The sequence below is a fragment of the Pseudorca crassidens genome, chromosome 1 (assembly GCF_039906515.1).
Source record: "Pseudorca crassidens isolate mPseCra1 chromosome 1, mPseCra1.hap1, whole genome shotgun sequence".
Lineage (NCBI taxonomy): Eukaryota > Metazoa > Chordata > Mammalia > Artiodactyla > Delphinidae > Pseudorca > Pseudorca crassidens.
Genome location: NC_090296.1, coordinates 42480186 through 42501952, shown reverse-complemented (window position 1 = coordinate 42501952; position 21767 = coordinate 42480186). Strand labels below are relative to the sequence as shown.

The following is a 21767-nucleotide window of genomic DNA, read 5'->3' as shown; positions in this document are numbered from 1 at the left end:
TATGGAACAGCATTTGACTGGAGCAGTCTTAAGATGGCATCCTCTCATCTGTCCCCGTATGTCAGGAAAAGCAGTTTATATCTCCTCAGTTTCTAAGAGGTACTCCCCCACATTCTCACATTTAGACATTTCTAAGACAGTGACATCTTCCAACTGATGCTTTTCTTTTTTCTTTCTTTTGCCAAAAATGCTGTCATTAATTCAGTAGTATTCTGTAGAGCCAATGATGGCTTAAAATCAGAAATATGGTTATGACTCTCCTTCTAGGGGACAGTTAACCCTGCCATAGCATTTTTCACAGGCATCCTGAGAATGCTTCCCTGAATGGAATATGCCTTTACGGGCTCACTGTTTCCCCTGATTCTCTTCATAGTTTAATTACTATTTTCCAAAGTCCTCTCTTTATGGCCTCGTGTTAAGCATTATATTGCAAATCATAAACACACTTTGATTGTTTTCCCAAGAGCAGGTTACAGAACATCAAAACCCACTTTACAACATTCTGAAAGGCTGGTCTGGTAGCAAATCTGGTAGCAAGATGTGAGGCAACAAAGGCCATTGACACCACTGATTGGATTTCCACACTGTGTGAGGGTTTAGTGATGTGTGTCCAAACATGTTAATTTACCCACCAGCTGGACTAAATTGTACCTGGGTCTGTAGCACTCCCAGATGACACATGGGTCAAAGACTTGACTCTTAACAAGCTACATAGAAGTAATTTGTTTTATTTCATTACACACCTTTGTGTCATAGGCAACGGGGATGTGGGCTTGTATCATTTCTGAAAATAATAATTGGGGCCTGTTTCTTTTTCTTTGCCGTGAAAATGAAGGGAAATTGTCATCTAAAATTGGCTTCAGATGTTGGAGTTACACTGATTGAGATGTTTAGGCTCCAGTCATATTCCATGCCGTGAAATGCTTTGCCAAAGAAGTGACTTATTAAAATAAATAAAATAAATGTCTCGTAGTTTGGAAAGTGGACTGTAAAGTCTCAGCTTTTAGCTCTAGGTAAGGATTGTGGCTATTTTCTTAACTGTATTAGCCCATGAAATGCATTTTCGCCCAGGATCCTGTAGCATATGACTTTTAAGATTTCAATTCTGTAAAGTCAGCCAAGGCTTTTTCAGGAAAGAAGAGGGTGTTGAAACAGGCTGGGCCTCTGAGCTGTTTAAGAAATGTAGCTGGCTTCTTTACTCTCACAGTCACATTGTTACTCTTTGTTTCACTGCTGGGATTCCCACAGAGAGACTAGATGTCTTTAAAGTGGCACTCTTTTCTTGCTTTTCTGATGTAGGTGATTTTGGGGAGAACAAAAATGATAGCTGGCCGAGAAGTAGCACAAGCCTGATTTTTTTTTTTTTAAGGCAACAGTGGTCAAGCGTAGTTTTCTTTCTGGCTGGGGGTGGGGTTAGGGGAGGTGGGGAGAGGGTCTAAACTCACTGAGTTCACTGCTTTTTTTGGTGAGCAGTACAAGAAGTCTCTTAGAAGTACTCCAGCTATTTGCCCAGCAAATTTCTGGGGAGGATAGACGACCAGGTGCATCTGTGGGTATAAGGGGGATAGAGTAGAACAGTCTCAGTGGAGGCACAAATAGAAACCATGCCACACAGACTAGACAAGGCAACGGAAACAGGTAGAATTGAGGTGACGTGGTCAGGATAGGGTAGGTGTTCTTCAGCAAAAGCTTTGGGCAAGCCTGAGCATTTGTGTAATTTAGGTGTGAGAGTCTGGTGCAAGGTGTTAGTCATACAGCTTGGCTTCCACCTTAACACCTTTGTAGACTACGTCCTCTTCAACCAGGCAGGACTTCAACCAGTCATACAACCAGTCATACATATTTTATTTTGCCAAACTGTAGTTATATTGAAATGCCAGGAAAAAATTGCTGAATGTTCTGTCTGTAGCACTCTTCAGAGTGATCTCCACTTTTCACTATCTTTGAGCTATTTAACAAATCTGCAAATTGTTTTAAAAAAACTGATAGCAACGCAAATGATTCTTGTCCATTGAAGTAACTTGTGTCTGATGCAATTGATTATCGCCGTATTGACCAGTTTTGCATCTATTTGTAAACCAATGTTCATACATATCTTTGCTCTTTGAATTTTCTTTTGAACCTGTTGTAACATCTTACTGGTTCTCTCTCATTTATTAATGAGTTCAACAAAATCTTTGACCTGAGTTCATGCCATGATTTTACCTTTAAAAAAAATTATCCTTTATCAGTACAGAATTTTAACTCAGGGAGAACTGATAGAGGGGCTACCTTATTTTAAGTAATCTGAGATCTTCTATCAAATTTTAAACGAGTACATCGTATGATAGTGGGAAGCCCTCTGTGAGAAAACATGCATTGTATATCAGTTTTGCTGAACTTTGTATCTGCATCCACCAGAGAAGGGGAAGAAGCAGAGCTCAGGAGGTCAGAAGAGGTGTCAGGCTTCATACGTGGAAGAAGCTCCTATGATGTTTGAAGAGATGCACGTACAGGCGGGGAACAGGGACGGCAGATGTATAATCCAGAGACCTGAAAAACAGTGCCCTAAAGGAGCCTAAACTTCCCTGAAGTTTCTGGCGGCTAGTGAGCCTAGGTTCTGTTTCATTTCTGTTAACTTATATTTATGTTTTAGAGATAAAGTGTCCTCAGTCTTATAGTAAGAAACCCAATTTTACTATTGAGTTTATGTCTAACTTTTTAAAAATATGAATGCTTGATAAAATAAGGACTATCCATGTTGACCTCTGTTTCATGTATCTTTTATTCTAAATCATGAATGTTATTTTTTGTGGACCATCAGGAAAGCAAGACCTTGTTCTGTTTCCCCTTGGAGAGACATTCTGGTCGGATATCTTTCCAATGCCCTTTCAGTAGAGACCGTGTAGAGTTGAACATCACCGACAAGCATGTGAGAAGAGCCCTTTCATAGCAATTCAGATGGATGTATTGGGGTTATTTTTTCAAGTAGTAGACATGTGGGTGTGATGACCTTATGGAAAATTTGAGATTTATTTATGAATTGAGGAAGATAAACATTTGCTATTCAGTCAGTGGAGAATTTTTGGCCTGGTTAGGAGATGACTTTGGGAGGACATCATAGCTTTATTCAAATCATTTCTATATTTGCTGGGTTATTGTTCATAGGAGAAATTAGACTTATTCCATGTAGTTCCCAAGGGCAAAACTAAGGCCAACAAGTGCTTGAAGTTACAAGAAGACATCTGTCAATTCAGTTATGAGGTGAATTTTCTGACAGTCGGTGAGAGTGCTGGTTCCAAACAATTGTGGACCTTTGAAGCCTTCTTTCAGAGAACATATGATCGATCACCTGCCGGTGACCTTCTATAAGGGATCCCTGTGAGGAGAAACTCAAACTAGGGTGCCTCTAGGGTCAAAGACCTAGCTATGTAATTCCATGATGGCTTGCCTTAAAAACATACAGATGTTTTGTAGCATTAGGAAAAATGGGGAAGGAAGTTTGCTCTTCTTCTGTGATTCTAAATGCTAAATGTGAAAGCCATTGTTATCGCGAGTCACCCTCCAGTCTTTCCAGAAAATGACTGACATTCTAGGCTTAGGAGGAGGTGTTGGATTTCCTGGCAGATGCAGAAGATGCTGTTCTGTAATCAGTCCTTGTGTGGGCCCAACCGGATTTGGGCAGCAGATGCATTGGATGTGTAATTGTGGCAGTGGCCAAAAAATGTAACCAGGCTTGGCAGTCCCAGGAACCACATGACTATCTTGAAATGTGACAACATAGGAAGTATTTTTTGAAACCAACTGCCTGCCTTTGGCAAACTTCGGTTATAGGATATAGTTTCAGCCCACTGCCAGGGGTCAGAGGTAAGTGCTGGAAGGACTGAGTAAAGCTACTGTCTCAGGAGTTCAGGTTTGTGGACCCTACAAGGTTTTCTCTTCCCGATGAATGAAGAACAAGAGGGAAAGAGTTGGAGGCAAATATCAGGATTTAAAGGACCTAATGATTCTGTGCTGTTTTTAAAAGTGAGATTTCAGGAAGCAGCGAGCTTGGTAAGAAGGTACACTTTTCAGGCATGGCAGGTCCTGCTCCTTCTCTTGCAGAAATGCACATTACTGGGCAAGTTCCACACACTTATGTGCTCATCCTAACTTTTAATTGGGGCTGTTGGACATAGAGTGGCTTCGAGGAGAGGAGAAAGCATGGAAAATAGTTGGTGACCAACTAAGAATTTTGATGTACTCCCGCTCTCTTGAGAGCCAAGTTTAATATAGCACAGGGTTTGGCAAACTATGGCTCGTGGGTCAAATCTGGCCAATAACCTGTTTTTGTAAATAAAGTGTTACTGAAACATGGCAGGGCTCACTCTTTAAGTGTTATCTATAGCTGCTTTCATGCTGTACAAGGGCAGAGTTGAACTTGAGTAGTTGCAACAGACTGTGGTCTACAAAGCCGAAAATACATATGATCAGGCCCTTTACAGAAGAAGCTGGCTGTACCATACTTCATCATGGCCATCTTTCAAGAAGATGCTAATTATACTACTATTGAGCTAGAAGGGAAAGTTAGCAGAAGTCATTAGCAAGGCCTTCTGCAAAATATTTTTCCATCTTCCATCCTACCTGCTCTTCCTTCCCTGTTCCTTGGACCTGGTCTCACCCACATTGTCATCTGTTTCCTATCATTCACTTGAATTTATTAGATGCCACACACATCATGGAGACATACCTAATAGAATAAAATATTTTGACCTGTCTGGCCCTTTCTGCCTAGTATTCTATAAAAATTCTAGGTATAGAGTGAATTTATTTAACATCTGTTGTGTTCATTAGTATATGGGGCTGAACCCATGAAATCCAGAATATGAATGACAGTTTCATGCAACAGGTGACTATTTTGATCATTAACAAGGTATAGCATTTCTTGAGCCTATATGATCATAGTTAACATGTTTTCTAAGAGAATCTTCTTTAAAAAGGGAACAGGTTTTTATTAGTGTTTAGTTGCCTTTGTCCTGTAATGAACATTATCAGAATGAAGTTTACTTTGTATCATACTGAAATAGTACCTTTCTGCTGTTGAAATTCATTTAGTTAAACCTTAGTTTGTCTCTACTGTTTTTGAGTTAATGGTACTATTATATATCGCTATAGAAGATTTTTAGCCAATCTAGACGGTTAAATGGTGTGTCTTTATTTCCTAACAAGTATTATCTAAGAACCTCATGGGTTTGTAACTGAATGGATATTTATGGCCTTTGCTGGCCAAGTGCATGTTGCTTCTGCCTGTGATTTGTGGTCTAGTGAACAGCCACAGAACGTGTCCTTTACAACTGATTGACCTTTGCACAGCCTATTTTGGGCCTTCTAAGAGCATCTTAAACTAAAGAAAAACTGTACCAGGTCGTACATACTATTACTTGATCCTATTGGAAATTTTCCCTGTGGTAATTTCAAAAGAAGTATTCTTTACATTAAGACTTCATGTTTAAACTGCACTTTGAGACCCACTTATGTCACTGAAAGACTTCAGCTGCTACCAAGAAATTGTTTGCAACACAAATATGTAAGTGTGGAAATTTTAGAAAGTGTTAGCCTGCTTTGGGTACATACATCTTAGCCCAGATCATTCAATTTCTTTGTCTGCATAAACAGCTGATATTAGGGTTAATAGTCTGTTTTAGAAATAGCAAATCCAGTAGGAGGAGATAATTAGAGAAATGTTTTAAAATAATTTGCTGTAGGGAGCAGAGGGGTGCCCCAGGGATAGAGAACAGGAACACCGCAAATGTTGCAGAGTCTCGACCTGATGTTGCTCATGTCACACAGAACATTAGAAAAAGCAGAGCTCTTGTCCTAACAGAACACGTAATGCTTTCAAACTTACTTCTATTTTAATTGTGAAAATAGTGCATGTTCTTAGTAAAATGACAGTTTGAACCATACAGAAGTTTATAAGTAAAAGACTTTTCCTACTGCTACCCAGGGGGTAGCCATTGTTAAATTTTATTATATTTCCAGAAATGTTTGTCTGTAGTGTACATATTTTTTCTATAGATGGAAAATAATATTTTAAAGCATTTTTTCCCTTCATAATATACTTGGTCATTTTTAATATCATTACACAACTCTACTTCATTCTTTGCTACTGCTACGAAGTAGTTTATTCAGCCATTCCCCTTTCCATATACTTGTTAACTTTATTATATGCTAATTCAGACAGCACTGCAGTGAAACAAATCTTTGTAATGTGTAACTGTGCAAGTGTAATCATGGGCTAAATTCCTGAAAGTAGACTGACAAAGGCTGTGTGTGTTTTAAATGTGAACAATTACTGACAAAATTTACCTCCAAACTGCTCCAATTTTTTCAGTCCTAGTAACAAGGACTTAGAATAGCCATAGCTGGAGATCCTTAAAGAGTATCATTATCATCCTAGCTAACATTTATTGAGCACTTCTGTGTGTACTGTTCCCAGATCTTTATTTACTTGTATTAACTTATTAAATCCTCACAATGACCCTATGAGGTAGGCACCCCTTTTACAGAAAAGGAAACTAAAACTGAGTCACATGCAGAGGTTACTTACCTTGCCTGCCTAGAAGTCACTTAAGGTAGCGAGTGGCTGAGGATTCAAATGCCTGTCTGTTGATGGTGGTAGAAGAAGTGGAATACAGTCAGCTTGGATTGAAAGAGAGAGGATAGTGAAGCGAGAGACAGAAGTCTGGGATATAGCTGTGAATGCTTACTTCAGAAAGAGTGCAGACAAATGAATAATGCAAAATTTATTCTTATGGGCAGACTGATGCTGAGAAAAACAAATGTACTGTCGAACATTTAAAGAGAATGGGGGAGGATCTCTTGGATTTTTTTTTTAGTAGCCACTGACCAGAGATACGGAGTGAATAATGTGTCAGTCGGAAATGAAGTGAGGTTAGAAATAGACTTTGTATTTCTTTACCTTCTAAATGAGTTGGTTGATTAGAGGCTGATTTAAAAAGACAAAAAAAAAAAAAAAAAATCAATGTCCTTGAAGGTCCCTTGCACTGTACAAGTTCCCTTTACTAGCAAAGAGTTTTTTTGTTTTGTTGTTTTTTCAGAGTTTGAGATTGTAGGAGCAAAGTGGAAAACCAAGAAAAGAGGTTAAAGCTGTAGTCAGTGCAGGTTGAAAGCAAAGGCAGTGTCACAGTGCCCATCCAGCAGGAAATTTTGTCCATGAATACTCTCTTATTGACGACTATCAAGCTCCTAAGAAAACAGGATGAGTTGGATTAGACAAATAATAAAATAATTAACGTTGAGGAGTTTTTTTCCCCCTCTAATTACCTTGTCAAGGAATTAGCTGTTGAAAGTTAAGGGTTTTGTAACTTAGTCACTGAACAACATAATTTTTTTTTTAATTACTGATTTTAAAAATTGGGCCCTCAAACTAAATATAGTAACAAACTGTGTTTTCCATGGCATCTCACTATTAGAGGCTTGTAGACTCTTAGAGCTTGTAGGGACTTTAGAAATGGTCTAGTCTCACCTCTTGTTTTGAACAGAAGAAAAACAAGGCCCAAAGATATTCAAGCTTAGCAAGAGATGCTGATTGAATAAACCAACAAGTAAGTTCTGGAACCTCATCTTTGCATGGCCTATCTGGTCATTTTTCCATCATACCATCTCTCTGAATATAAGTGATGTTTGCACATATTCTCAAAAACCAGTTATCAGTGGAGAATTTAATAACATAAAATGTTTATATCAATTCAATTCTAATTAATTTAATAGATCCTCTAAAGATAGGCATATATCTTAAATGCTTATTACATTTCAAGAAGAAACAAAACTAGATATTAATATGAATTATCCATTCTGTAGGTAGAACGAAAAGAGCATTTAATGTGATTGCTAGAACTTGTATTCCCATAGGACAACCTTCTCTAGGTGTCTTTAAGGGTTACCTACAATCTGTTTTAAAAGAGAGGGGAAAAGCAACTTTTTAAAAGAACAGAATGAAGGCAGTATTCTTGCTTATCAGAGAAAAGTTCTAATGGAATCACTGAAATAGGTAGCCAAAAGTAGGGTTAGAGGGGTACGGTTTAGTGAGGGTTTTGTTTACAATTTCAGTGTCCACAGCTGGTCAGTGCTATGGGCTCATCTTCAGGGGCTCTTGAGGAATCCCCATGAAGACAGCCGATAACATGACCTGTATAACAGAACGGGAGAACAAGTTAGGGAAAAGCTTCTTAAGTGCTGTCTGCATGCACACATTACAACGATAGATGAGGTGTTGATAGAGGGGCAGAAGAGTTCCCACAGAAAGTCTAGAGAGAGGGTTCAGAGGTAGCCCGGGTAAGACATCAGGCCTTAGAATAATATTCAGAAATGTTGAATGTAGCAAAAGTAGCACTAAGGGTTTAGGGAGAGGTGAACTCATTTTTGGCCGCTAACCATGTTTGAGTCTCTTATAGTGAAGTGGTGAAGAGTGAAAAGCCAGCTTTGCACTCAATGTGTATTGCTTGTGGTTAACCTGAGGTCTAATCTTAGGAAAGAGGTTGCCATGATTCTTTCCCACTGCCTCTGAATTTCCAGCAGGATGACCTTTAGCAACACATCTGTCCTCCCTTTACTTCTGTTTCCTCTTCGGTAAAATGAGTATAATGACAGCATCTACCTCACAGGGTAAATTAAATGAAGAGCGCAGTGAGTAGAACAGCGTTTGATGCATGGTAAGCTCTGTATGTGCTGGATATTACAGTTGCTTCTATTACAACTACAGTAGTACAGTTTATACAAGCTTGTGTATTTTTCCACTTGTTTCTCTAGAACAAGTAAATAGAACCAAGACAGATGACTCAAAGAATAATACGTGTTTGAGGTTAGTAATACAGAGGACCCACCCTTCCAGGAATATTATACATGTTACCCTTCCATCAGTGATCTCTTTCATGGACTTTTTAGGAGAAAGTCTCCCCCTTGGCAAGTCTCTGTGTCCAGTGCTCTTTCGGGGACCTCGGAGAACAATTGCGTTCAGATCCTTCTGGCCTGTGTCTGTGTATCACTGCAGACTCCAGAAGCCACACAAAGGAGGGGGAGATTTGGTTCACAGGGATGAGCTTCTCTTGGCTACTGTAGCACACATCTGTATAGAAGGACCAGGGAAATGCACTGCTAAAATGAAGAACTCTGAGGAGTACCTCCCGCCCTCAGGGATGTAGTGATAACACTTAGTATTTTTACGAGAAGCTTTCACGTATGTTAGCTCATTTGATTTTCTCAGCACTGGGGGCATGTAAAATAAAAATGAAGCTTTCTTCCCCTTATTTTGACTGCAGTATCTAGATCTACTCTTAATCTGTTTACATTATTTTAAAAGCATTTTCAGAGTGTAGAGATTTCTCTCTGTATACTAATCTTAAGCTTCTAAAATGATCTCTTTTCAGTAACCAGGACTTAATAGCTTACAGCAGGCTCTCATGGGACCCCAGACATGGGATGTGGTTTTGTCATAATTTTGGAAATTTGCCCTAGATTGAGGGACTAGAAAGATCTGCCACCTTCTATTTCATTTTATAGGTTCAAATACCATTCAATATCACTGTGGGTTTTGGCTTGCTGAAAACATTGGTAACAATGGGGTTTTGCAAACTTTAATACTCCATTTTAATAGGAGAGAAGTGTTCAGCATTTACTCTACCATTGTAGCTATTTTATTAACATGTTAAATAATAATCAGGGGCTGTTCTAAAAACTCATCAGATTTCCTAAGCTTTTTAAAGCCATGGAAGTGTAATCCAGTCCAACTTCAAAGCTGCTGCTCTAGCCTTTGTCCCCATCATCTGGGATGTTCAGTCTCCAGATGAAATTCATGCAACTCCCTGAGCTCAGATATCAGTTACTGCCAGCTTTCAAGGCACTGTAAGCAACAGTTACTTTGCCCCCTTTTCCTGGCTACTTAAAGACTAGTTTTGAAATTGTTTCTTTTATCTCACTAGAGTAGACCTGCCTAGAAAGATTTGTTTAGAGAAAGTTTGTTTCTCTTCTTTTAGGTAGAGTGTAGGACTGAAATTAATAGCCCTACCTTGAAGCCGGTATCCCGAGGATGGGGATCCTGACATAGTAAATAGGTAGTAACTACTTCATTGTCCGGTAGCAGCTCTGTGTACCTGGCCCAGCTCTTCTCCAAGGGGACAGGAGATGCCGATTATACTAAGGTGTTCTCTGAATGTGAAGCTAGAGAAGAGCTGAAATTTTCCCCTTCAAGTTTGTTTGGTCACACAAATGACTTGGAGCCACACAGGTTTGCAAACATGCATGGAAATCTCCCACCACAATGCCATCTTCAAGTGGACTCAATGCTCCAATGGAGCAGAGGCCACAGCCACCTGATTTGAGGGGGAGGTGTGAGCTCAGGCTGGCACAGAGCGCCCATCCACAGAAGCTCTGGGGGCTCTGGTGCTGGCTTCAAGTCACCCTGATTTGTAAGATGCAGGATTGACTGGAGCGGTTTAGGAATGGGTCCCTGAATTCCTTGGGTTTCAGTTCTCTTCAGTTCAGGTATGTTACATTTTCTCAAACTCACAAGCTGTCATGGCATGAGGGCTGGACTTGGGACTAATGTGTGTTCTTTCTGTTACCTTCCATCCAATGTCGGGCTTTATGTTACCTCCTCATCTGAAGCAGTATCATCTACTTTTGGTCACATCAAATGAGACCTTTCTTCAAAATTTTTACTGTCTGCTGGAGTCTGAACAAACTAATGGAAAAAAGTCCAGTTGACAATTGGCCAAGTCCAGTGGTCATTTTTAAATTTATTTATTTATTTATTTTTGGCTGCATTGGGTCTTTGTTGGTGTGCACGGGCTTTCTCTAGTTGTGGCGAGCGGGGGCAACTCTTCGTTGTGGTGCACAGGCTTCTCATTGCGGTGGCTTCTCTTGTTGCGGAGCACAGGCTCTAGGCGCGCGGGCTTCAGTAGTAATAGCACGCTGGCTCAGTAGTTGTGGCTCGCGGGCTCTAGAGTGCAGGCTCAGTAGTTGTGGCACACGGGCTTAGTTGCTCTGCGGCATGTGGGATCTTCCCGGACCAGGGCTCGAACCCGTGTCCCCTGCATTGGTGGGCGGATTCTTAACCACTGCGCCGCCAGGGAATCCCCCTGTGGTCATGGTTAAAGGCAGCTTTTCCTCTTTTGTGGACTTCATCCAGACGTGTAGTGCAGCAGTACCGTCCTCAGTGCGACACAGGACCTAGAGATCCTTTGTCCTTGCAACAAACACAGAGCCCTTCCCAATGTTATTGCACCCCTGAAGGAAAACAGCATCATACCATGTGTGGCTAAGTTTCCATGTCAACTCCCCTTGAACGCTGGTTGAGAAAATGTCCCCTTTGTCACACCTAATTCTGACTTCAGCACTCTCTGTGGAAATTGGATCAGGAAGACCATCCTGATCAAGGGGACAGTCTGATGATTTAAAGCTAACATTAAAAGACAAATATCTTGTATCTCAGTGTCTTCTAATGGTTTGTGTGGGCCATTGTCTAGAGGCTCTGGAAGTCAGATGTGCTTGTGGCTGTTGTGTATATACATCTGGTGGTATATCACTTTTTTTTTTTCTTTCTCTTTAGGACCAGGAAGAAAACAAGGGAGCAACAAGTTGGCCTGAATTCTACATTGATCAGCTCAATTCCATGGCTGCTGTAGGTATCCTTTCTGTTCTTCAACTCACAGTTTAAAATGCAAGTTTAGTACAAAGCGCACAGTTGCACAATAAGTATTCACTTGAGTAAGAACCACCAAATGTCATTATCTTTCCAAACTCTATTCCAAACGCTCAGTGTTGGGGAGAAAGGGGAGGCAGGAGTGGTATTTGGCAAAATGATTTTTTCCAGTATGTTTTAAATAAAATCAGCACATACTAAAATATAAGTGAGTTTAATGTTATTAGAGGAAATGTAATCATAAATCTGGCCTCTGTTCAACTTTAACTTGCAATTGTTCCTACCAATCATTTGGAACTTTGATAGGGCAGCACCATTCTAAAAGTTAATACTATTTAAGAATAGTACAATGAAACTATCCCTTCACTGTTCTCATCCTTCTTTTTTTTTTTTAAACGGAGGACTTAGTTCCTGGGTTCTTGATCTTACAGGGTACGAAGGTACTCTTTTACTCGTACAAATAAGAAAAAATTTCATGGAATACGTGGTTTAATGGAAAGGCGTAATAATGATAATGCTGAGATATCCTTGGGAAATCTTCAGTATGTGGATTTTTGGTTCAGTAATTGATGAAAATGCATTCTCAGTGTCTAAAATAATGCATTCTGATCACATAGATGTCTCTGTGATGTCAGAGTTTTGAGCTGCTTGGGGGCGTCTGTCGATCCAGCAAAAATACACAGCAGAAAACACGTCATCAACATTCGAGCCTTCATAGGCTGAATCTTGTTCACATTGATAAAGCTTGGAGGCTGCTCACAGGAGAGCAGTCTTTGCCTCCGTGGACACACGATTTTAAGAGTTAATCTGTTAGGCTCAGCTTTGAGTTTATTATATTCAAGCAGATGATAGCTTCCATAATACTTTCTCTACCTCTCCTTTTCCTGCCATCCACAGAGCCCTTGTGGAGAATTCATTTCTTATCACTTAGAACAAACATTCTAGATTGTCTAATATTTTGCTGCTGCTGCAACAGTTAAAAACTGACTACTATATGTGAATCATTCACACTTTTGCTAAATTTTCAGAGGCCTTGACTTTTAGTAACTTCCTCTTTTCTAGCTTTTTCTTTGAAGATGCTTCTTCTGCTGTCACATGATGAATAATAAGCACCATGGTAAACAGGGCTGTATAAATTATAGAAGAAACTGCATAAGCTTTTGCCCCAAGGGTTTCTCTAAAAGCACAGCAGAAAAGAACAGAAAATAACCAGCAAGTCCTTATAACAGGCATTCTACACAACAGCAAAGATGAGAAAAGAGTGATCTCAGCATTTGCATGAATATGTTATCAGAACATGAGTCTTGTGACAACCATCAGGGATTTTTCTACATCCGCCGAAGCAACTATAATATAGAGTCATTTACAGTTCCTGCACATAAAGGTTATTTTCTGAATTTTTTAAAAAAATCTATTTATTTTTGGCTGTGTTGGGTCTTCATTGCTGTGCGCCGGCTTTCTCTAGTTGTGGTGAGCAGGGGCTACTCTTCGTTGTGGTGCGTGGGCTTCTCATTGCAGTGGCTTCTCTTGTTGCAGAGCGTGGGCTCTAGGCATGCGGGCTTCAGCAGTTGTGGAGTGCGGGCTTCAGTAGTTGTGGCTCGCGGGCTCTAGAGTGCAGGCTCAATAGTTGTGGTGCACAGGCTTAGTTACTCCGCGGCACGTGGGATCTTCCCAGACCAGGGATCAAACCCATGTCCCCTGCATTGGCAGGCGGATTCTTAACCTCTGCGCCACCGGGGAAGTCCCTATTTTCTGAATTCTTGTTCTTGGCTGTTAGGGTAAAAACAAGCGGTCAGGCAGGCTGTCTCTCTTTCTAATTAAGTCAGCCTTATTTGATGTCTAACAAGGGAAGTTGCTCCTTTGTTAATGAATTCACTTCTATCAATGGAGAAGTACTAAATAGCATGGATTTTTCCTTTCTTCAAATTTTGGGACAGTTAGGTTAATTTGTCCTTTAGTGACTTACTCCATGCCTTTTCTGGATTCAGCCTGACTCGTTTCCTGCCCTAGAGGGTGTGTGATGTGCTGGTATGTGACACTTCTTCAAGAGCCTCCCTTCTCCTTCATCTAGCTCCTTGGACAACCTTTTGCTACATTCATGAGTCATCTACATTTTAATTATATTTGCTTCCTAATCGAAAGCCCTCTCTAAGAGTATCATTTCCAGGCTCTTAAATTGTCACTTTGCTCTTCTTTATGGGTTAAACACCTCACAAAGCTTTCTAATGCTTGAAGGACAGAGCCAGCATCGTTCCAGGGTTAAGGGTAGAAGCCATTACAACAGGTGATGAAATAATGAGGCCTCACCACTCTTGCATCTGTAAAGGAGCAAGGAGGCCTGATGAGACCAGAAACTCTACGCTGAGTTTTCTGGTTTTTTCACCCTCTCTGTGGCCACCACATCCTCCCATAGTTCTAGCCAATCTCTCTGGAGAATTCCTGGCAGCACACAGCAGAAATCCTAAGACATTATCCCTGGGGACTGGAAAGGCACATGACTCCTCCAGATCCTTTCCTGGCCTGGCAGCTAAGCTCTTTGGCTGTCTGCTTTGGGAATTGTCGAAGGGGGGGTTATCCACATTTTCATCATCCACTGTCTTCAGCATCAGTAGCGGCTACTGCTGTTGAGTGTGCCTCATGTAACAGGCACTTTACATGCTGTTTTAAATCCTTACAAGCACCCTATCCTCTAAGTGCTATTTATAGATAAGGAGTCTGAGACTCAGAGAAAGGTTACCTTGCCCAAGGTCATCTCATTTGGAAGTGGTAGAGCTGGAATTTAAACCTATCAGTCTAAACTCAGAGACTCCTTTCCAGTTTGCCTCTCACTAACTCAGTTTTTTAAATCCTTAGGCACGTGAAAGAGGCCTGGTAATCCCACCCCACCCCCACCCACCCCCACCCCCACCCCCCGCCTCCACCCCCAGCTTTTCTGAGGTGGGACAAGCATCTGGAGAGTCTGATAAGCAGTCCAGGTTGAGAACCGCAGCGCTTACTGGTCTGTGAAGCCCTTTGTGGAACAAGTTCAGTTACTTTGCGGAAGCTTCATAACAAGAATGCTTTGTTCTTTAAAGGACCCCTGAGTGATCTGCTGGCTTTTAACGAGTGAAAAACAATATAATAAAAGAGTGCGTGTTCCAGAGGGACCTGGGCTTTCTTGGTGTGTGGCTTCTGCGTGCAGTCTCAGGGAGCAAGGATGTGAGGTGAAGTTCAGTGTGCTTAGCGGGTTGGCTTATTGATTTCACACCAATGAGATATTTCAAACAGGAGCTTACTTAGTTCCAGACTCCATACCAGGAATGATTTCTGTGCCTGGTTTGCGCATCTCTCTCGGCCCTGCATGTTCCAGTGTAAACCTTAGCAGCTTTGACTGGAAGATCCTCTGCTAGGATGCACTTCGTCCTTTGCCCACTCCTCATGTGAACAGGGATTTAGTAAGTGCATAGAGCACCCAAGGAGGCCGCCACAAGCCAGTCCAGTGTATGGCAAGGTGCATACTGGATGTCTGGCCTAGCAGCCGTCTTCAGAAATGTAGGCAGATCCCCTTTTCTGTCGAAAAGCTGCAAATTTAGACTTCTCCATAAATGTGAAGCTTGAAAACTTGAGACTCCACATAAATTATTCTATTTCGAAAAGTCACATTAGAATGTCAGGTTCATCTCCGTAACCTCGACTTTCTCAATACAATAAACAATCTTAGATTCAATTCTCATTGTACTACACACAGAGAAGAGTATACTGTCTTCTGTTTTGAGAGGAAAGTAATAGTCCTTATATTGGGGAAGGAAATTCCAATTTAACTTTCTTGACTTTTCATAAATCTCCTAACTCTGCTAGGAAGAATCTTTATGTAGTCTGCCTTTATTTGGAGGTTACACCCTCTCCAAGATTGTTAAAAGGATAAATATATGCATCTTTATTTAGTATTCATGAACCACAATAAGAAACGTGTGTAGTTTTAATTTGGGAGGTTTGGGTGACTAAGCTTAGGAACAAGAAGTGATGTTCATAAAAGTCTTGATTCTGGGCTGCAGATTCAAAGTGATTGCTCAAGAGTCTGAACAAGTTCAGCTGTGCCACAGGAGATTAAATGTACTTGGCTGGATTTGTGCTCAATTTTCCAGGATATGGGTCTCACGGAGCTGTGAAGAAATTCATTGGCTATTTCTGCATGCAGCCTCTTCCCCTACCGTCCTCTGGTGACAGCTGTCCGGGCGCATCACCAGCCAGAGGGCAGCTTTAGCAGAAACAATTCAAGTTTACAAAACAAGACTTTACTGATTTTTATTCCACTTGCCATAAATGATACTGATATATGTTTGCTTTGGGCTTCACCATCCTAAGTGTGAAGTCAAATTTAGGTTTTTGTTAGCATTTAGTTACTTAATGCTTGTACTGTTAACTTGAAAAAAATTAAGTAAAGTCACCCCTTGATGATGTGTGGACCTGAAAGAAAGGGAGAGACTGGACCATTGAGACACGTGGATAAGAGCCAGATGTTTTTTTCTGTACCCCAATCTGTCTCCCAACCATGCATTTTGTCAGAATGGGTAACAAGTAAAAAGACTGAGACTGGACAAGCACATGTTAAGAGTAGGAGGAAGGCAAGGGACCTGTGGTTCCGTGGGGTAGAAGCACCTGGGGCCATAAGACTTGGCGATACTTTTAGTACATTTAGGTGATCATGGCATAAAAGGAATGGAAAAGACTTTTTAACAAGTCTATGAACCTTAATCATTTCTAAAACTTAAGCATTTACTCCAAAGGAATTGTCTATCTTTGTATCAGGTCCAATTTAATCGTTCCTCTTAAAAAATAATTGGATGTAACAAAAAATGTAAAAAATTACACTTTTTTTTTTTAAGATTACACTTTGTGACTGAGAAATGGAAGAGAGAGCATGGAAAGATTGCTGCCTGCCTCTCTTTGATAGTGTGATAATGTTAACTTTAATTGTCAGATTGTTATATTTAACTATAGGTCTAATCTTCCCTTTTCTATCAAATAAATAGTAATATCTTCATCAGAGTATAGTTATAGAATAGTTACACAAGTGTTTGAACAACTTAATCTCTACTAAGATTTCTCAACATTTTCTTAAAACTTTATTTAAATTCAAAAGAAGTAACTTGTAGTACAGAGAATGAATTTGTGGAATTCTTGGCGCTTTTGGTCTACATTTTGGCTTGTAGTAAATCTTGGTCATATTATTATTGATTATTTGTATTAAAAGTGATAGCATGTAATCTGTGGGCTTGTCTTACTTGTACTATAATTAAAACAAAAATTGAAGAAGTAACTTTAGTTTTCTTTGCATAGAGAAAATCTCTGCTGGCTTTAGAGAAAGAAGAGGAAGAAGAGAGAAGTAAAACTATAGAGAGTTTGAAGACAGCACTAAGGACGAAACCAATGAGGTAATTTTTATACTGGGTAGCGTGTACTACTTGTCTCTTTTCTTTTTCTGCTTTTCTACTTTCTTCTCCCCTTGTTTTTTCCCTTCCTTTCTTCTTTATTTTTCTGCAATAGCCAAACTCTTGAGGAAGTCTTAAATTAAAAACATGTAATTGAACCGTGGATGAAATACTTTAATCATTGAACATTCAATAAATTGTTTTTCTTCGGTTAAAAGATATGCAGACATCCATGAAGGTGGCTAAAATACAAAAAGGCAGAAACTAATAAGTGTTGGTGCAGATGTGGAGAGATTGTAACCCTCATTCATTGCTGGGGGGAATGTAAAATGGTGCAACCATTTTGGAAAATAGTTGGACATTTCCGCAGAATATTAAACATAGTGTTGCCATATGAGCCAACAATTCTACTTCTCGATATATAGCCCAAGGGAAATGAAAACATGTCCCTAAAACCTTGTGTGCGAATATTAGCATTATTTATAATAGCCAGAAATTGGAAACACCTAAATTCTATCAACTGATCAATTGATAAATAAAATGTAACATATCCATAAAACAGAATATTTTTCAACCCTAAAACGGAATGGAGTACTGATACATGCTACAACATGGATGAGCCTTGAAAATATTTATGCAAAGCGAAAGAAGCCAGACACAAGGGACCACGTATTGTATGATTCCATTTATATGAAATATCCAGGAAAGGCCAACCCATAGAGACAGAAAGATAAGTGGTTGCCTGGGGTTAGGGAGAGAGGAAAATGGTCTTTTGGGGATAATTAAAGTGTTCTAAAATCAGATAGTGACCATGGTTGCACAACTCTGTGAATATATTAAAAATCACTGAATTACACATTTGAAAGTATGAATTTTATGGCATGTGCGTTATATCTCAATAAAACGGTTGTAAAAGAAATGGATGAGCAATCAGCTTCTACTGTGTGCCTCCCACACGTTCATTTTCCATTAATCCTCTAAGGTTTGGTGGGATATGGGGGTGCTTACAGGTGCATTTCATCAGCACTAGTGCTATGAATGAAGCTTGGCTAGGTCTGGGTGATGTGGTTGGATGAAATAGCTGAGAAATAAAATTCCCTATATTTGACTATAAAATGCTAGGAAAAAATGTACTGATTCCTCAAAAATCATATACAGTAGTATATCAAAAGTTTTCTAATCTATCCTAACAAGATCAGTGTTTCCCTCTCTATGTGTGTTCTGCATTCTCAGATGTTAATGGTTATCCAAGGCTAAATAAGTTTGGAAATTTCTGGAGTAGTCACATCAACAGGTTATGTTACTTTTGAACTTTTCAGAGGCTTAACCTACAGATGTGTATTGTGAATTATTCTCATTGACTTTACAGTTAAATAAGTGCTATAAATATCAAAAAATTAATGTACAGTAATAAAGTATTGCTTTTATTTGTTTTATATATTGGGATTCCATATAGCATGCCATACAAAAGAAGGTTTTTGCTATAAAACTAAGGAGATAGATTATCATTTGTTTGGCAAGTAAATATCCTGGAGTTTAAGGATGGTCTTTGACTTTTCATTGGTATGGGGCGTGCCTGGGTCAGTGGTCAACACTTAAACATGCATGAGGACTGGATGCTATCATAACACAGGATCAGCAGATGACTTTAACCTAAGGTGAATATTCTGAATGTCTTCTTGTTCCTGGTTTTCTGTGGTTATAAGATCTGTTCATTGGTTATTCATATCGGTTAAGTTCTTTTTAACTCAATTGGAGATTTTTTTCACACTTCTGGTTAGACCTGACCATTGGGTCTGGGCCAAGGAGGAGGCCTCCAATTAAGAAGACTTCATGTAAGCCTTTGGGTACTTTAGGAACTACATCTTCTTACTTTCTCCTGCCCACCAGCCCCCTAAACCTTTCTGTTAAGGGCTATTAAAATATTCCAAAAAGACTTAAGTCTGATACATTTTAACCTTCTCCTCGTGACAGGTTTGTAACCCGATTCATTGACTTGGACGGCCTGTCATGTATTCTCAACTTTCTAAAGACCATGGACTACGAGACCTCAGAGTCTCGAATACATACCTCTCTCATTGGATGTATAAAGGCGCTAATGAACAACTCTCAAGGTCGGGCTCACGTCCTGGCTCATTCTGAGAGTATTAATGTAATTGCTCAGAGTCTGAGCACAGAGAACATTAAGACGAAGGTGGCTGTGCTGGAAATCTTGGGCGCTGTGTGCCTGGTTCCCGGGGGCCACAAGAAGGTTCTGCAGGCCATGCTGCACTACCAGAAGTACGCCAGCGAGAGAACCCGCTTTCAGGTAGGTGGTTCCTCGCCACTTCTTCATTCCTGCCTTAAGACCAGTGCCTTTCCTGGCCCCGAAGGGGGAATGTTAACTTGAGATTTTCCCCTGTGGTGAGCATTCACGATGGGACTTCAAGCATTTCCTTCTTCTTAGGTAGAGAGTAGAATGTTCTTTCTGTAGTTGATCAATCTGAGGTTGTGGATTTACAGTAGTCCCCCTCTTAACTGCAGTTTTGCTTTCCACAGTGCTAATTACCTGAGGTCAACTGCGGTTAAAAAATATTAAATGGAAAATTCCAGAAATAAATTCCAGAAATAAGCTTTAAATTGTGCAGCTGTTCTGAGTAACATGATGAAATCTTGTGCCATCCTGCTCAGTCCTTCCCAGGATGTGAATCATCCCTTTCTCTAGATACCCACACTGTATACAACACCCAGCCATTAATGTAGGAAAAACATAGTCTATATAGGAATATATATAGGGTTCAGTACTATCCATGGTTTCCGGCATCCACTGGGGATGTTGGAACATATCCCCTCTGAATAAGGGGAGACTACTGTACTGAACTTAAAAATGTAGCCCTGCTTCCTACACATTATATAAAACACTTTTTGATCCACTAAATGGGTGTTCCCTGAAAATTTTATGTGTTGCCAGTCTTGATGTAGTATCGATATAAACAGTGAGATTACATCACCACATGGTTTATACTCAAATATAAAAAGTAAGCAGAGTTAACGAAGCACAGTCTTTTGTACTTTGTATACATGTATATGTAAACATATATGATGTAAGAATTTTGAAAGTAGAGTTTTTAGGACTAATCTTAAGGAAAAAAAGGTAGCTTTCTGTGGATCAATGTAATGCTGACTAAACACAAGCTTTTAAAAATTAACTTCAGAGTATTAAAAAATTAATAAAATGAGTGTACGGTTAGTAACTATTCGGTCCTTTGTTTTTACATCTGTATCCTTGGTAGACATTAATTAATGACTTGGATAAAAGCACGGGGCGGTATCGAGATGAAGTGAGTCTCAAGACTGCCATCATGTCCTTCATCAATGCAGTGCTAAGCCAAGGCGCAGGAGTGGTAAGAGCCTCTGTACCACAATTTAAAACATATATTATTAAAGAATAATTTTTAAAAAAAGATTACCAACTGTGTAGTCTAAAGAGCTTAAAAATGTATTCCATCACCCTTTTACTTTCAGGAAAGTTTGGACTTTAGACTTCATCTTCGCTATGAATTTCTGATGTTGGGAATTCAACCTGTAATAGATAAATTAAGGGAACATGAAAATTCAACATTAGATAGGTAAGTCACACTATTATGAGATAGTTCATGTGTTTTCCTTGTGTATAGTGCCAGTCTGTGAACTACTTGTGACCTAAGGAACTTGTACCAAAATGTTAGACCAGGTAATGATGTTTTTATAGTAAGATTTTCTCGATGAAAGAAGCAGCACTTGTGTAGAGAACTTAGTGTAGGTTTTGGCATTAGGCTTGAATCCGTATCCCAGTCCTGCCGCTTACCTGCTGTGTGTTCTGGTCAAGTTACTCAATTTTTCTGAACCTCACTGGGTTTTTTGGGTTTTTTTTTTGTTTTGTTTTGTTTTTTGCGGTATGTGGGCCTCTCACTGTTGTGGCCTCTCCTGTTGCGGAGCACAGGCTCCGGACGTGCAGGCTCAGCGGCCATGGCTCACAGGCCTAGCCGCTCCGCGGCATGTGGGATCTTCCCAGACCAGGGCACGAACCCGTGTCCCCTGCATCGGCAGGCGGACTCTCAACCACTGCGCCACCAGGGAAGCCCCCTTACTGTTTTTATATGTAAAGAAATAGTGATGATGATGATAACACTATTCTGCAGAGCTGTTATGAAAGCTGACTATAAAACATGTGGAATCACATGGCACCTTTGATAGACATTCTATGAATGTTAATTTCCACTTTCCTGTTCATTTGCTCTTGTCTGCAGTCATTTTACGATTTCTAACATATCCTACCACCTTTCAGATCTTTCCTTCTACCACACTTCTCCCTCATTCACACACTCCACCATGCTTTTTTCCTTGATAGTCTATGAACATGTCAAAATACACTTGCCTCAGGGCCTTTGCACCTGCTGTTTCCTCAGCATTAAAAGATCTTCCCACAGATGTCCAAATCGCTTTTTCCCTTTTTCCCATGCAGAGACCTTTTCCAGCCACTGTGTTCATATTCTTCACCTCACCTCACCTCCCATCATTCTCTACCCCCTTTATGCTGTTGGATTTGTCTTCACAGAACTTATCATTCCCCAGTCAATAATAGGGGCTCAATAAGTATTTGAATGAATAAGTGAAAGGCATGAACATTTCTTTTGTAATCTTTAATTCAGTGGTCA

The 21767-nt window shown here is 40.0% G+C and overlaps 1 protein-coding gene across 4 annotated transcripts in view; it reads left to right on the top strand.

Annotated features, from left to right (window-relative positions):
• Positions 1-21767, top strand: part of DAAM1 (dishevelled associated activator of morphogenesis 1) — a 179176-nt gene that overhangs the window by 98412 nt on the left and 58997 nt on the right. For all 4 annotated transcript variants that reach the window (XM_067734604.1, XM_067734602.1, XM_067734603.1 and 1 more), the window contains exons 4-8: positions 11588-11659; positions 17000-17094; positions 19066-19399; positions 20364-20474; positions 20596-20699. In XM_067734604.1, coding sequence (XP_067590705.1) covers positions 11588-11659; positions 17000-17094; positions 19066-19399; positions 20364-20474; positions 20596-20699 — 716 coding nt within the window. The remainder of the gene's footprint in view (positions 1-11587; positions 11660-16999; positions 17095-19065; positions 19400-20363; positions 20475-20595; positions 20700-21767) is intronic.